The sequence below is a fragment of the Priapulus caudatus genome, unplaced genomic scaffold (assembly GCF_000485595.1).
Source record: "Priapulus caudatus unplaced genomic scaffold, Priapulus_caudatus-5.0.1 Scaffold3509, whole genome shotgun sequence".
NCBI lineage: Eukaryota > Metazoa > Priapulida > Priapulimorpha > Priapulimorphida > Priapulidae > Priapulus > Priapulus caudatus.
Genome location: NW_014580570.1, coordinates 1 through 16,089, shown reverse-complemented (window position 1 = coordinate 16,089; position 16,089 = coordinate 1). Strand labels below are relative to the sequence as shown.

The window sequence follows — 16,089 nt, the reverse complement described above, 5'->3', positions numbered from 1 at the left end:
CGTGGAAATCTTATCTGTTGAATGATGACTTGGTAAACTTCTATAATATATTATAAATGTATCGCCACGCCTACCAATTTCTCCATGGCTTCACATTCATATACCTTCCGCTAAGGGTTGGCAGGATGTCGCCTGTCAAGCACAACGCATCAACTGATGTCTGAAAATGTATTATTCATTAAACACCGTGAAACTCGTTGGCAGCCGGTTCGTAACGAGCTGAAACAGCGAATTTCAGATAGTTGGGCGAAAATATTCAAGAAGTACGAGTTGCCTCTACAAATTCTGATGGCATGTGCCAATTTAACGTGTCGCGAACGAATATATTATCAAAAATCGTAATCCGCACGAGGTAACAATAAATGCAAGTCACATGTATTACTAATGTTAATTGAGTATTTCTGACTTATCTCCTGAAAATTTCATGTAAAATATGCGACAAAGACCTTGCTGTAGTGGCGAAACTATATGTTATGCCACGGCGACGGATATCTGTGTGTCGAGCAATTTTCGGGAGGGGGAATCTAGCTATATGCTAATGTACACTGAGCGCATAACACGACGCAGCAGTGGCCTGGCCTCCTGAGTTAGCGGCACGCACACTCCCACCCAAATCATTCATGATGATTTCAAATTGGGGATTAGGACTACCAGCTTATGAATGGTCTCTCCAGGATGGTTCGTTTACCGAGAGGTCGACCACGTTTGTCCATTTCGGATGTAGACATTAAGAGCTTAGCCTTGCGGACAAGACCGTCTTCGCTCCTGAACGCTTCCACGATCCTGGCAGTTCTCCAGTTTGACCTCACTCCATCGTCTGCTAGGATGACAATGTCACCTACTTCCACATTTCGCTGTGGTCTTTGCCAAGTTGATCGAGTCTGCAGTGCGTGCAAGTACTCCTTTCTCCAACGTGTCCAGAACAGGTTGGTTAAGTGTTGCACCCATCTCCACCTTTTCCGCAGGTAGAGATCTTCTTTCACGAGCTTCCCTGGGGAAGGCATTACGACTCTGGATTTCATCTTGAGTAGATTATTTGGAGTTAGTGGTGTTGGTCCATCTGGACTTCCCAGATTTTCAACAGTCAGCGGTCTGCTGTTGATGACTGCCATGGCTTCATACAAGAATGTGCGCAGTGATGATGTTGTGAGTTGTATACCCGATTCATCCAGAATGTTGTTCAGGATGTTGCGCACATTTCTGATTTGGCGTTCCCACACGCCGCCCATGTGACTAGCCGATGGTGAGTTAAACTTGTACTCGCATTCGAACTGTAGTCCTGAGCTTGGATACGATGTGGTCAGAGTCCAGTTCTTTCAAACACTCTTTGAGTTCATGTTTTGCTCCGATAAAGTTAGTTTCTTGGTCGCATCGAATCAGACGTACTCTTCCTCTTAATGCGATGAAGCATCGCAGAGCGTTCAAGAAGGAGTCTGTGGACATGTCGTCTAGCATCTCGATATGGACGCCCTTCATGGCCAGGCAGGTAATTATGAGTCCGTACCTCTTCAACTCCTTCCTGCCTTCCTTGATAATATATGGCCCAAAGCAATCCAGTCCACAGTATGTAAAAGGTGGTGAGGGTTCTATGCGCTCTTTCGGAAGATCGGGCATCTTTTGCGTCAGCGTGCTACCTCTGGCACGAATGCACCTGACACATTTGTTTATCATGGACGAAACAACTGATCTGCATCCGAGTATCCAGAATCCACTGGCCCTTATGTCGTTAATTGTCAGATGCCGCCCCTGATGTGTTATCCTCTGATGGCAGTGTGAAGCTATCAGACTGGACAAGTGACTGTGTCTAGGGAGGATAATAGGGTGTTTGACTCCGTACATCATTGGCGCTTTCATCAGTCTCCCTCCCACCCGTAGGAGGTTATCCTTACCGATGAACGGATCAAGATCCTTCAGACTGCCTGTCTTTGATAGGGCTGATGAGCCCTTCCGACATCTTGTCAACTCCTCAGGGAAGCTCTCTTCCTGGATCACGCAAATCAGATTTTTCTCAGCAACCTTCTGCGTCTCCAGTTTTGACAATTCGATTCCTGCTCTTCTGAGCGAACAGTTTACGATGACAGATACTGCTTTGACAGCACTGTTGTACGTCGAAAATCTGCTTACTCTTTCTTCGAATGAGGTGAAGCTGGATTTCTGAGCAGCTCTGACGGTGGATTTGACCTCTATGTCTTCTGCTGCTACGTTCACGTCTATCTTCTGTAGTGATATCTCCTTCTCCCATAGGAAAGCGGGACCCTTGAGCCAGTTAGACGATTCGATCTCCTCAGCAGTGAGGCCCCGTGATGCATGATCCGCTGGGTTCTCGTGTGTCGAAACATAGTTCCACTGATCGGGGTCTGAACTCTGACGTATTGTCTGTACACGATTTGCAACATACATGTGGAATCTCTTGGACCGGTTTTGGATGTACCCTAGCACAACCTTCGAGTCCGTCCAGAAGATATTCTTCATATCAGGATAATCCAACTCTGTGTCCGTCGATGGCGAGTGCGCGTCCGTCGACGGCGAGTGCGCGTCCGTCGACGGCGAGTGCGCGTCCGTCGATGGCGCGTCCGTCGATGGCGAGTGCGCGTCTGTCAATGGCGCGTGCGCGTCCGTCGATGGCGCGTGTGCGTCTGTCAATGGCGCGTGCGCGTCCGTCGATGGCGAGTGCGCGTCCGTCGATGGCGCGTGCGCGTCCGTCGACGGCGAGTGCGCGTCCGTCGACGGCGAGTGCGCGTCCGTCGACGGCGAGTGCGCGTCCGTCGACGGCGAGTGCGCGTCCGTCGTAGTAGTACCATTCTCGTAGTAACCGTCATCTCTCTGATGGATCTCTTCCAGGAGAATTCGCAAAAACTTGAAGTCATCTTGTGACATCGAGTCGTGGCCATCCTCTTTAAAGTCTTTCTCCATAAGTTGCAGAAGTTCCTCTGTTGTGACTTCTAACTTCATTTTTCGATACGTAGGTGACGTTAGTCTTCTCTATGTGGCCAACGTTGTCCTGTACGACTCTCGTATGGGCACGATGAGACTGTCCAAACGCATCAAAGGCTTCTTCTGTGGCTCTAGGTCTGGTTCCGCCAACTACGCTCCAGCCTAAAACTGTCTCAACAGCGTAGGGTTGACCATTCTTCCCAGTTATACACGTTACAGGTGCCAGAGCACGAGAGCAGTTGTAACCTATTAGCAATCTAATTGGACAAGTCTGTTTTGGGGTCAGCAACTCTGCAATGTGATGCAGGTGTGGCCACTGGCGTGCTACTTCTGGTGTTGGAATATGGTCCCTTTCCAATGGAATGTAGTCTCGTGTAAATGTCGATGGTAGAGGAATCTTGTCCCGTGAGTTGCAGCTTCGTACAGTCAGATTGTTGTATCTCCGACACCTGATGATACTGTTTTGATCAGACATCGTTGTTAGACGCAGGACAGCAGACTCTGAGGATGTGTGGAGCTCGTCTGCAATGCTGTCGAGCACAAATGTTGTATCCGACATTGTGTCCAGAAGAGCGTATACAAGGACTTCCTTATCCGGGGCCTCTCGACTGGATACGTAGACCGGAACAACCATCGAGGTTATAGCCTGGTCCGAACAGGAAGATACCTCGTGGCTTGTGCCGTTGGCAGATGGCTCGTTACTGGTCAAGTCGTTTGTCCGGGGCGGTTCCGCGGGATTCCTGTTCTTTGCCTTGGGTGGCTCCGCACGATTCTCAGTTTTGTCGCTGCTCGAGTGCAGCCTGGTGTCGTCGTGTAGACTTGTCGGGTGCTTCCTGCTACATCTATTACATTCCCTCTTCCTGGGACAATTCCTCGACATGTGACCCCTCTGCAAGCAGCCGAAACAAAGTCTTTCCCCTTTCACGAAGTCCTGTTGCTCTGACATCGGTTTTCGACCGAAGGCTCTGCACTCTGACGTTGCATGACTACGTCGTTTGCAGAAGATGCAGGTGATTCCTGTTGTAGAGGTTGCGGCGGTGCTCTCTGTGGTCATAACCATTCTTCTTGGCTCGAAAGGCTTCTTGGTTCTAGTTGCTGATATCTGGCTGAAATCCTTCGGCTTTCTATTGCTGTCAACAGAAACTACGATGGGGTCATTCAGGATGTCAGCTTCTTCAGACACAAAGTCAACAAACTCTTCAAATGAGGGGTAGCGACCCCTTTCCCGTTTTGTTCTAACGATGCTTCGATACCACCGGTGCTGTAGCCAATCCGGCAGTTTGTCACCAATTTTCCTAATCTCCCGCATATCATTCAAGATCTCAAGGTCTCTGATCTCGGCTGAAGCTACCACACACTGTCTCAAGAAGTCTGACAGATTTCTCAGACTGCCACCGTCCCTGTTGCCTATCCTGGGCCAGGAGTCTAGCTTTGTCCTGAAGGCCTCAGATACTGCAAAGGGATTTCCAAATCGAGTTTGTAAAGTCTCCTTGGCCTTCTGGTAGGCGTGCTCGCTCCTTAATAGGAAGAATCCGCTAACTGCCTCTCTAGCTGGTCCTCCCAGATAACGTTTGAGGTAATGAATTCTCTCTCCAGGGGGAAGGTTGTTGCTTTCAATCAGTGAAGAGAAAGAAGAAAGCCAGTCTGGGAATCGGAGCGGATCTCCGAAGAAGATGGGAGGCTCTGGCACCGGCAGTCTACTCAAGGCCATAGTCTGTGTGAGCGCTTCAACTAGCGCGTCGTGGTTGACTCTGCGATTGGAAGGTTGGTGCCTCTGGGTTTAGCCTTTCTCTGAGGCTTGACTTGTTCGCAGCCGATTTTTCTCTGCCAGACGGAGTGTAGTAGGAGCCCGCGGTGATGACAGATGCTCCACCTCATCGTATACCCTCAGTTTGGCTCTTTCAGCTTTGAGTCTAGAGGCCAACCTTTCCTCCTCCAGCTGTCGACGCAGCTGACTCATCTGCTTTTCAGCTTCTGATCTTCGAGCTTTTTCTTCAGCCTCTAGCTTGTCAATCTGCTCTTGACGTGCATTTTCCGCGCGTTGAGCCTCAAGCTGTGCCTGTAACGCCGCAGCTTCTGCTGCCGCGTCGATACGTCCTGACGATGCTGTGGACGCTTTGGATGATCTCGATCTGACCGAATGTCGAGACAATCTTGATCTGGAGTCTTTCTCGTGAGCTGACAGTGCCGAGACTATCTTCGAAACTGTTTTGACCACCAGATTTGCAGTTTCTTCAAGCGTGTGCTCCACCTCCCAATCAACTTCGGCTGGTTGAACTTCTCCGAGTTCAGCCCTGATGCCGTGAAGGTCCCTTGACATCGAGGATAATTGCGCCTTTCTGTAGCCGAGTTCGTCGAAGTCTAGCACACGGACTTTGAGGAGTGTTTCAGTACTCTCTACTGCTCTCAAGATATTGTTAATCACTCTGTGTCAATCCTGGAGGAGATCTGACTGCCTGCTGCTCTTAGCCTTCTCAGTAAGTTTCTTAGTTCGCCCCGAACGCCTAGGTACATCAAGATCAGGGCTCTCATCGCGCTGTGTAGCTTTGACCACTTGTGCTAACCATTCAAAACAGCGGGGGTCCATACTGATGAGCTTCGAGGGGGTTCAATTTTGGCCAACTAGAATGATGCCAATAGGTTATGTGTGCGAGCTTAATTTGTTGATTTCTTTTTGTGGTAATCAGACTAACGACAATTTTTCTCAGTTAGTCAGAGACTATGACCGAAAGATCATGTAAAAAATACTAGAATATTTGTGACACAGGGATTGACAAATGTAGTTTGGGGGAGTGACCTAGAAATGTCTATAAACCGCAGGATATCAATTGAAACAAACAATATGCTTGATACAAACCAAGTGCCACGGCAGCGACAGCGCTCATCTAGCGTCTACTGCGGTGACTCTGTGGTGGAGTGGTGGATTCTAGTAAACCCTGTTAGTCCCAAATGTGTTCACATACACGCCGAAAACAGTGGAATGCACAGGATCGGTATCAGGAACCTTCTCAAAGGAATGTTTGTTGGGATCGCTTATGAAAGTTGCCACGCAGATGGTGCGTACGTTTAAGTGTTTTCAGATTAAAGATGGAAGCTCCCATCGTACGTAGTAGCAACGCAATTATTTCCAAGACAGAATAGGTAAGCACTCGTCCAATTTCCTACGCAAGCCTACAGGCTGAAATAGAGAGCTGCCTACCTGTAACCAATTAAACGCAGGCAAAAACTACACAGTACCGGCACCACACACCCATGCACTGGCAGTGGCACTGGCAGTGGCATACGTTACATGTAACATACTGACAGTACAGAATGCCATAGAAATTATACGATTTAAGGAGCATAAACCTTTTCTTCAACCAAATTTAGCTTTTGAAATTTCACTGTGACATTGTAGCCTCATACATCCAGGCATGTATAGACATTCTACTAGCACAAACCCGGCAGTCAAATCTTTCTAAAAGACAGTAAACAAAATCCATGTTTTAACCTTCTCTTGAGGGTCAAAAAGGTTTATCCGGACACTTACTCTTCACATGTCAGCAGAAGTACATATCATGGTCCTTTCAAATAAAGCCATAAAATGCATAGGTCACCGCCTGAAACAAAAAAGTTTTTCAATCGCTCCGTCAGACCATGTCCTCAGAAAATGTCTAAAAATCTGCCCTGTGCCATTGACCTTTGACCTGTGACTCCAATTTCGGCACAGTGATGGTTTTCCTACCATGATGCTATACACCGACTATCACACAAGCCTAGGTCGAGCCGTTTAGATCTTGTGCCGCAATTCTGCATTTCCTCCCTATACCTTAAGTTAAGGAGTGAATGTTCCCTTCTTTACACCTCTTGACCTTTGACCTTTGACCCCAGCTTCGACATCCACAATCGTTTTCGGATTACCCCCCCCGGTCCGAATATCGTGACCCTACGTCGAGCGGTTAAGATTTGTGCCCAACTGTTGACGGAGGGACGGACGCTCGCACGGACGGACGGACGGGCGATCATGCGATTCTACAAGCTGCATCTGAACCATGTCAGATGAGCTAAAAAATGAAACAACATATCAAATGAGACAAAGATTGTCTCAAACCTAATAAGGTTATTCAAAAATTGTAGCACTGTTCTATTCGAACATACACAGTACTACATCATGTGGACAGAGTCTATTTCTGATCGATGCCGATCACGTGCTGTGGACGCATACACCCACACTTATGAATTTATCGTTTTAATATATAACAGTTCAAATCAGCCTATCGTTTAAAGCTGACGCTACTGTGAACTTTCACTTCGTTAACCTCCAGGTGAACAATCACCTCGCCGAGTCGAATGTGTCGATTTTCAGGACGATCGATGCTGGTTCTGCCCGCTGAAGCCTGTCCTCCCTCCGGTCGTTAGTCGTAGGAAGACCACGCCGGGTCCGAGTGGGTGGGACAGTCGAATGGCAAGTCAACGTGACATCAATCATCTGTCGAGTCCAATCGAGTTTCACTGTCGCTGCACAAGCACCAACGCATAAAACTGATGTCTTGAAAATGTGTATTTATTCTCATTAAACACCGTGAAACTCGTTGGCAGGTTCGTACGAGCTTGAAACAGCGAAGTTTTCGAGATAGTTTGGGCGAAATTAGTCGAAAGTTTTACGACGTTGCCTCTACGAAATTCTGATGGCATGTGCCAATTTAACGCGTTGCGAACAAATATATTATCAATGAAAGTGTCAATGACACTGTAGCTCACCACAAAAAAGGACACAAATGAGTGAGTAACCATCGACGTACATTATAGAAACGATTGCCATCTGTATATCGCAATAATAATTTATAAACCAAAATGAATCACATTTGTGACCGTAGATGGCGCTATACCCGCTTTGTAGCGATGGCGCTTCAAATAAATAGGTTATGCTGCGCTCCGACATGTTTCATTGTAACATTTTTACCTCTAATATAGACGTTTTATCGGCAGAGTGGAAGGAAATACCAATTTTGCATTAAAAGAATATTGCTCAATGAAATCTTGTAAACGAGCCAGACGAGTGTGACACCACAGACTGTTTGTGTTTTATATAATTATGCTATATAATTGCCAAACCCTACCTAATTTGCATAATTTTTTTTTAAATATCAACACCCCTAGCCCTTATTCATTCACATACCAAAAATGAGCAAAATCCATTGAACCTGAACTGACTAATGGCATATTCCCCATGTTTTGCCAAAAATTGCCCGTGGCTCGAAGTACGTCGACTGGCGTACTTCAAAATAGGACGTTCCATATATGGGAGCATAGCAGTAACAATACACCCATTTCACAAACATGTGGGTCAAACCGGTTCCTGGAGTATCGTTGACCGAAACCAAATGTTGACGGACGGACGGACGTACGACGGACGACGACCCATGGCAATAGCTCAACTTGACGATGTCAAGGTGAGCCAAAAATCGTAATCCGCCACGAGGTAACAATAAATGCAAGATCAGCATGTATACTAATGTTAATTGAGTATTTCTGACTTATCTCCTAATAAATTCATGTAAAATATGCGACAAAACCACATATCCTGCGCAGTGTGGCGAACTACTATTGGTTATGCACGGACGGATATCTGTGTTGTCCGAGCAAAATTTTCGCAAGGAATCTAGCTATATTCTAATGTACACTGAGCGCATAACACGACGCAGCAGTGGCCTGGCCTCCTGAGGCAGCAGAGAGGAGGTTATGTTTTCACCGGCGTGTGTTTGTTGGTTTGTGCGTGTACAGCCTAATTGAAAAAGTTATGGACGGATTGTCATAAAATTTTCAGATAGGTCAGAAGTCCGCCTAACTTAAAATTGATGAGATTTTGGTGGTGATCGGATCAATTAATTAATTAATTAATTAATAAAATTTTCAGCATAGTGTCAGAAATGGAGGTGTAACTTCGAATTGATTACAATTTTGGTGGTGATCCGAATCGAATTAATTAATTAATAAAATTTTCAGGATAGGCCAGAAATGGGGCTAACTTAGAATGATGACATTTTGGTGGTGATCCGGATCCAATTCATTATTTAATTAATTAATTGAAATTAATAAAAAATTTCACAGTGAGAGAATTAAGCTGCCTTGGCGGAGGTCTGTGCTCTCCGAGTGCTCTAGTTTATAATATATTATTCCAGCTTTTTTAGTACGAAAGGTAGCACCAATGTAGTTCGACGCCGTGGTCTCTCGGATTCTTAGCCACGTCATCCTCGTAACTCGTGAAAGGAAGGCATCGACGATTTTGTTGCCTCTCACTCGAGGAGTGCGGCTATCGATAAAACCCTGTAGAAAGCGACGCTTGCTTCAACCCAAAATACGGACTTGTAACGCACGTACGACTGTGCGTGAGCAGCGGGGCTGCAGAGCCAAACGTCACTGGCGGCGTAATAAAACAATTATTCAGAAACAAGCTGGCATTTTCTACTTTAATATAAACAAAATCGTTTCACATCTCCGTATTCATATGCGTGCAACGTGAGTGATATTCCTTCCCAATCTAAATAAATCATCTCATTTATTGTATCTGTTTGGCAGACTATTTTTAAAATCTGATTGTGGCCTATGTAACGATGCATGACAAAACTGATCAACCGGATTGATGGCGATTTTGGCATTCGCGGGCGTGACTAACAACCAATTATTACGAATCGCCTATGCGCTACCTACCTGACTGCGTATGTTCACAGTCCTGATGTGCACCTCGCATGGTACAATGAATGCTCACTCACATGATCCATAATGTTCTTGTTCTAACCATCGATGCCGCTTGCAAGCCATCTGTCGTGGAAAGTGACAGTGACCCAGCTTTACTTCAAGTCGATTCCAGTCGGAGGCCAACTTGTAAACAAGGAGAATCGGCGTTTATCAAAGGCTTCCTTGTGTTCCTCCTCCGGCGATAGGTAGGTGTTGATGTTCATAGCTCTGCAACTCTTCTAAAAAACACCACAACACACGGATAATGGATTGTTAGTAGTTTGCTTTGATAATAGGCATTCTAAAAACCACGCCACCACACGCAACGCAACACACACGCACAAAACACACGCACACGCGCGCGCAGCACACAGCATCACACTGCCTTTGGGCCAAGAACACTATAATGGTCGACTACTATTCAAACCCACACACACACACAGCACCTTCTAAATTTGGTTTCACAGCCCAGGGAGCCAACACATCATTCCATACCATGTCCTTGAATTCTTCCTGGAGCGTGCACAAAGAGGTCTTGAGAAATATTGAGTTATTATCGTAACTAATAATTTAAAAAAACAGAGTAAAATATCAAGAAAGGACCCAAATTAGGCCAGTACACAAAACGGATGTTTCTGTGAGTTATTGTTATTGGTAATCACCCACCAACCTTGAGAGACTCGCGAGCGCATACAGATACAGTATGGCATAATAGTGAGAATTGGCCATTGTCTATACAACACAAGATCACTGTTTTGATCGTTCTGACGCCTCTATCCGTCAACGTGTTCTTAAACGTGTTACACTTATAACTTGTGTTTCCCAACATACTGATTATCTTTATCGGTACCCAAACCGTTAGCTATCTACCAGGTCGCGCCCACCTTGCACTGGATGCAAAAAATTGTTTAGTAATAGTGGTACCTGGCTAGTCATGACAGTTCTTAACAACCAAAGTTAATAGCAAAAGGTATAACACGGCGCAAGATTTATATGCTTAAGTAATTTCGCTGATGAGTCACATTTATTACCTTGCATTACACAGATCCGAACGCGTAGCGGGAGTACGAATTGTGCAATTAGCTGTAAGCCTACTTGGCTAGAAAAACCAGAGAGGCACACACTCTGACTGTACTCTCTGGTTTGCAACTCTCTGGCCCTATGGTACGCAGTATGGTTCCCCACATACCTCAGAGCCGCCTGCCCAGATCACTGAACATCATATCTCGTTGTCACCTACGGGGCTACCGAGAGTGTATTTCAATATCGGGATAAAGCCCGACGGTGATTATTTGTCTCTCTATCAGCGCCTGGCGATAGAGAAGAGTAATTATAATTAGGCATCAATTAAAAATCTATTGTGCTGCTACACCGCAGACACAAATCAGCTGTAATTGAGGAATGGAAAAGATCTAGCGAGGGAGCGATGTGCACGAACGAGAGCGAAGATGTAGTAAGAGTACAATTTCCGTAGTAGCGATTACAGAAAGTTACATCGTTACTTTATAATTTACCATGTGTCACGTTCTCCTTCGCAGTTGCGATGTGCAAATACACTAATTTTATACGTTATAATTAACACGGTACTAACTGGCTAGTGAATATAATCATCACAGCACAGGCAATGCCGTTTCTACTTTACAGTTCGCGACGACAGCCTATATGCAATGACTCGGTATGAGCGAGGAGATTGAGCCAAACTGAGGGCGAAGAGTTGTTGAGAGAACATTGCTTAGTAATAGGAATGTTCCACTGCCGAAGACAGCGAACCTTTGGCTCAGTGAGAAAATGTGTCTTAAAATCACATAGCATAGCACTCTCCGGCATACAGGATCACGCCTGCAACGTAGCAAATACAGACTTCATTCACAACCCAAGCTAATAGTCGTGACGCTTGCAATTCACAAATCTATGCAACTGCCGTACACATTATTCACGTTTGTAGGTTGTTTTAAAAAATGAATTCCATTAATACTAATACTTGATATTTTCATAAACAAGCACACAATAGTTATCATACTGATTAGTATCCTAATAATGTTTGGCTAATACTATTCACTATATCTACTATTGTATTCATGTTGTGTGATGGTGGCGATGAGATGTAAGTAGTGATTAATATGTGGTTGAGTTGTGCTGCCTAATTTTGTGTGTAAGTGTGTGATGATGAGTGTCGCTTTCATGTTCGTCAAGTGTGGCTCATAACCATCAGCGTCTTCTCTTCTAATACGAACCAATGCTGTAAGTGCTAGTAGGTCGATCAGAAACAACGTTTTGGTGTGTGCTCATGTTGCATAGTAAGTGACGCCAGATCATCCTTGTCGTGCACTCTTTAATATTACGGATAACATTCTATTATATATTATTCATATTTAGCATACATTATATAGGTAACCTGAAATCACACACACACACCACGAACAACATCCCATTTCATCAAAGCGAAGGATATATCTGGGGCGAGCACCCAAACACACACACCACCACACAACCACACACACACACGACACACACACACACACACACACCAGCACACACACACAACATATGAATTACAAATTAGTCACATGTTTTATATGGAAGCAGTGACAGGTAGTAGTGTCTTTTTAGTGACTGTCCTTTATACTGCTTGTGTGTTTATCGATTCAATATCGCATACCATCTTTAATTCATAAATCTGTATAATGCTCACTACACTATCACTGTTGCAGTGCACGATAACAGAACGAGTAGGCGAGTAGTCCCAGTCGTCCTTGAAATGATGCCTGATCATTACAACTACCTCAATGTCGAAGTCCTTCTCCGTGCTTCTGTCGGCTTGCAGCGGAATCTAATAGGAACAGGTGATCATATGGCGAATACACTATGGTATGTTCTAGCTATACAGTGAGTTATTACGTCTAAGTCGTTCTGATCGAGCAGTAGTTCGCGCACCTCAGGCTGACCACGTGAGGGATTGCAGTATTATAGTCAAGGGAACCAGCAACTGAGATTTGAACTGTGAGTGAGCACATTGAGGTTTACTATGATGAGTACTTGAGCGTACCCCAGGGCGAGGTTACTCATGGTTAGGCCCCTTAGCTTTCTGTGTAATTTCTAATACTGCGCACAGGTAATACGAACTAAGTAAGAGCCTGCGGGATGTGACAAGTGGCGAACGATCTTCTCTGCTTTTGAGGACAAGTGCCGATCCCAACAGAGATTACCGCATTTTTCGTGCATGCTTATCATATTTGCCTAAATATACAGCAAAGCTTGATACACAAATGTTTGTGCTTGGTTGTAGACATCAGCAATTCAGGCAGTTACGTCACCGGAACGTACGCCAAGAAATAAAATAGGAAAACATGTCTTTAAACCTAAACGCCCCCACGAAGTATTATGCTCCGTACAATGAGCTAAGGCCTGTAGAGGTTAGGTTCCACTCCAACGCCCCCATGAGTAATTCGCCGCGCCAAGGCTACGACTGTTGCTAGGGGCGTTGGTCGTAACCGATGAGGATATGTAGAAAGCACGTTGCCCATAGAATTCCTACCACAGCAGCGCGAAGTCTGCGCAAAGAAGAGGCTCCCTCTACCCGGGGAATGGAACTGCGGAATCTTTAAGCAAACGGAGAGATTCTTGTGTCATATTACCACATGTGTGGCGAAGTCGAAATTCCTGTCCGTATGTTTCGTGCACAAGGCTCTATCTCGGGCGTTGTACTGCAACCGGTAGTCTCGGTCACCAGTTACAGCTTATAACCATTCATTGTGATCATCAGGAAGTAATGCTGATTAAGAGTAGGGGGCGGAGCCATTGGCAGAGGCAAATAGTAGGAGTGATGTGACAGGCCAATCTGGATCATTGCTTGAGTGTCTATGTGCGATTGCGTGGCTCGCTCTGCTTGATGGCAACAGTAAAGAAGCAAGTGGCGAACCGTGTTGTCTCAAGTACCAAGCGCGCGGCCTCCCTCTAAACTTGTCGTAGTGGCCTACCAAAAATAGGATTTGTCCGAATATGGCGTAAGCGGGAGAAGCTATCGCCGCGCGGCAACTAGTGAGCAGCCGAGTGAACCTCCAAGAGGTGAGATGCTACGAGGTAGAGCTAAGAGAGTGGCGGAAGGGGGGGTGTTTGTGCGCACCACGCACCCTTTCACTGTGATTACAGACATAGTAACTTGATGGTAGGATGACTGAGATATGGTGGGCTGCTGGTAACCTCTGGCCGACCACACCTTTGAGGTTCCCTGACTGGGAGACGTAACTTCTCCGAGTACGGATATGAAACATATGTTGGCACAGCCCACGGAAGTCACTAGATATACCGATCACGGATAGAGGGCAAGAAGGTGACAGAAGGCAAAAAACACGTTACACATGGCATCCTTATAGCTAATCAATTATACCTGTGTTGGCGTGCGTTATAAGATGATAACATAACGTATCTCGTTTATTGAGGAGTGTGATGTATAATTGTGTGGTGTAAATGGATTTTGGCCCTTGAACTAATTCTACTATAATATCTGGCATGCCGATTGTTGTATTAACGCAGCTGAGAAGGTTGACATGTATTAAAGGGTAAATCTCCCGAGGGCACAACTATACTATACCTTGATGCGTGTGACAAAATTGGCCTCGGTGGGAATATACATGGTTCAATATGCTATTACACCATGAGATATATACGTTGATTCAAATTCAACATACTCAAAGTCATTTATTTATGTGGGTAGCGGCGTTCTGGTGCGTGTGGTAATTGTAAGGTGCGTGGTCGATGGGGGGGGACTCGTCGTTGCTATTAGATACTGCGCCCATGTGTCGCACAAGGAGTGCACATTTTGCTTATGAGATCGTACAATATGTGTTGGCAAAGTCCGTGGCAGCGTTGTGTCTCAAATTGTCCTAGGCGCGAGTGCTGATAAAGTAGCTATAAGACATTACAGGTTGGGTAAGCCGAGGCCATGATGATCCTCAAACGGGGTAATATACTAGTGGAAGATCCCGCAGAGAACAGTTCATCAATAGATGATCTGGAATGATCTTGTTTCATGTTTTTCAGTGACGTACAGTCCCAACTTTTCCTGAGGGTTTTGGAAAAACAATCATGACGAGGACAAAAGCGAAGGGCCTTATATCCATGTTCGCGCGCGTCTAGACCCGAATAAATATAAGGTTCATTTGTCTCACTTAGAATGGAAGAACTGCAAAAGCGACCAAAACTATAATAACCTGTGATTTTTGAGTTGCGAAAAGCCCTTGATCAAGTAGGCGCGTCGCATTAAAGGGTGTAAACCCGACACCGTCTAAATATCAGCCGCATGCGGCATACGAAATAGTCAATGCAAGGCAACTGTCCCTGGTCATTAGTATATCTTCCCATACGCTTTCTTGTCTATATGCTTGTGCCGATCTAATAATCCTTAACCACTCACAGACAAGTGCCGCGGAGCGAACCGCGCTCTCTAGGACGCTACATGAGCTGCGTGTTTCCTCTGGTGGAAAGGAGTGGTGGTGGCAGGTAACTTTATACTTGTAAAACCTCTTGATTCAGATCCCAAATAGTGTTCAGCATACACCCCGAACAGTGGTACAGGCATTCAGGAGATGGTTACCTTCTATGACATCTCTCAAAGAGGGATCTGATGTGGGAATATGAGCATTCCATCGTCATAGCACAATTGATGACACAACGAAAGTCATGTCGCTGCACTGGATACGTCTTAAGTGTCTTAACGTTCTACAGATGGAACTACCCTCCATCCGTAGTGGGTAGTAGACTATACTCCACACTATCTTGAAGACAACGAATAAACGAGGAGAGCAACTGCACATGAACCCGTCATTTTCCATGCACGCAGTCACAGCCATACAGACTGTATATTCAGAAGGGTCTGCCCACCATGGTACGTAATTAACGCATGGCCAAGGAATCGCCCTAGATTATTCTGGGCACATACCAGAACTAACATCCAGATAAATACTCATGCTTAACACCAATTTATATCTGGCACAGTGGGCACACTTCGTCAGTCGTCATTACACGCTGTTCGATATCGTAAACTATCATTGGTGCAATCCCCAGACAGTAACAGACAGCATAATCATGGTAAAGAATTACCACGACTGTAATTGCAGAGCATAAACGGCGTTTCTCGCCAAACAGGTCCATAATTTAGGGAAGTATTTGAAATTGTCAAAACTTGAGTAGCCTATATTAGTGCGATATAGGCTCCCATACATCCAGCGCATGTATACGATCTACTAGCAAACCCGGCAGTCCAAATTCTTTCTAACAGACAGTCAAACAAATCCAATGTCTTCAAGCGCGCGCATCCTTCATATGGTCAAAGGTTTATCTATCTATCTAAATACTACTTCCGGCAACATGTTGACCCAGCGCAAAAAGTACATTTCATTGTCCTTTCAATAAAAGCCATAAAAATGCTAAGTCCACTCG

At 45.4% G+C, this 16,089-nt stretch overlaps 3 protein-coding genes across 3 annotated transcripts; all 3 read right to left on the bottom strand.

Annotated features, from left to right (window-relative positions):
- Positions 1-647: 647 nt before the first annotated feature.
- On the bottom strand, positions 648-1,229 carry LOC106819473. Its single transcript, XM_014824100.1, has one exon. It carries the CDS (start codon positions 1,227-1,229, stop codon positions 648-650), a length of 582 nt encoding a protein of 193 aa, XP_014679586.1.
- Positions 1,230-1,248: 19 nt separating this feature from the next.
- Positions 1,249-2,877, bottom strand: LOC106819472. Its single transcript, XM_014824099.1, has 2 exons — positions 2,799-2,877; positions 1,249-2,594 (listed from the first exon to the last, which is right to left on the bottom strand). The coding sequence occupies exons 1-2, from the start codon at positions 2,875-2,877 to the stop codon at positions 1,249-1,251; spliced, it is 1,425 nt and encodes a 474-aa protein (XP_014679585.1).
- A 19-nt stretch (positions 2,878-2,896) lies between these two features.
- LOC106819471 lies at positions 2,897-4,645 on the bottom strand. Its single transcript, XM_014824098.1, has one exon. The coding sequence runs from the start codon at positions 4,643-4,645 to the stop codon at positions 2,897-2,899; it is 1,749 nt and encodes a 582-aa protein (XP_014679584.1).
- Positions 4,646-16,089: the final 11,444 nt, after the last annotated feature.

Excerpts from the sequence above, each read along its gene's own strand:
- LOC106819473 (XM_014824100.1), bottom strand. The coding sequence starts at position 1,229 with ATGGGCGGCGTGTGGGAACGCCAAATCAGAAATGTGCGCAACATCCTG.
- LOC106819472 (XM_014824099.1), bottom strand. The coding sequence starts at position 2,877 with ATGTCACAAGATGACTTCAAGTTTTTGCGAATTCTCCTGGAAGAGATC. Across the intron at positions 2,595-2,798 it reads TGACGGTTACTACGAGAATG|ACGCGCACTCGCCATCGACG; the intron begins GTACTACTACGA and ends CGCCATTGACAG.
- LOC106819471 (XM_014824098.1), bottom strand. The coding sequence starts at position 4,645 with ATGGCCTTGAGTAGACTGCCGGTGCCAGAGCCTCCCATCTTCTTCGGA.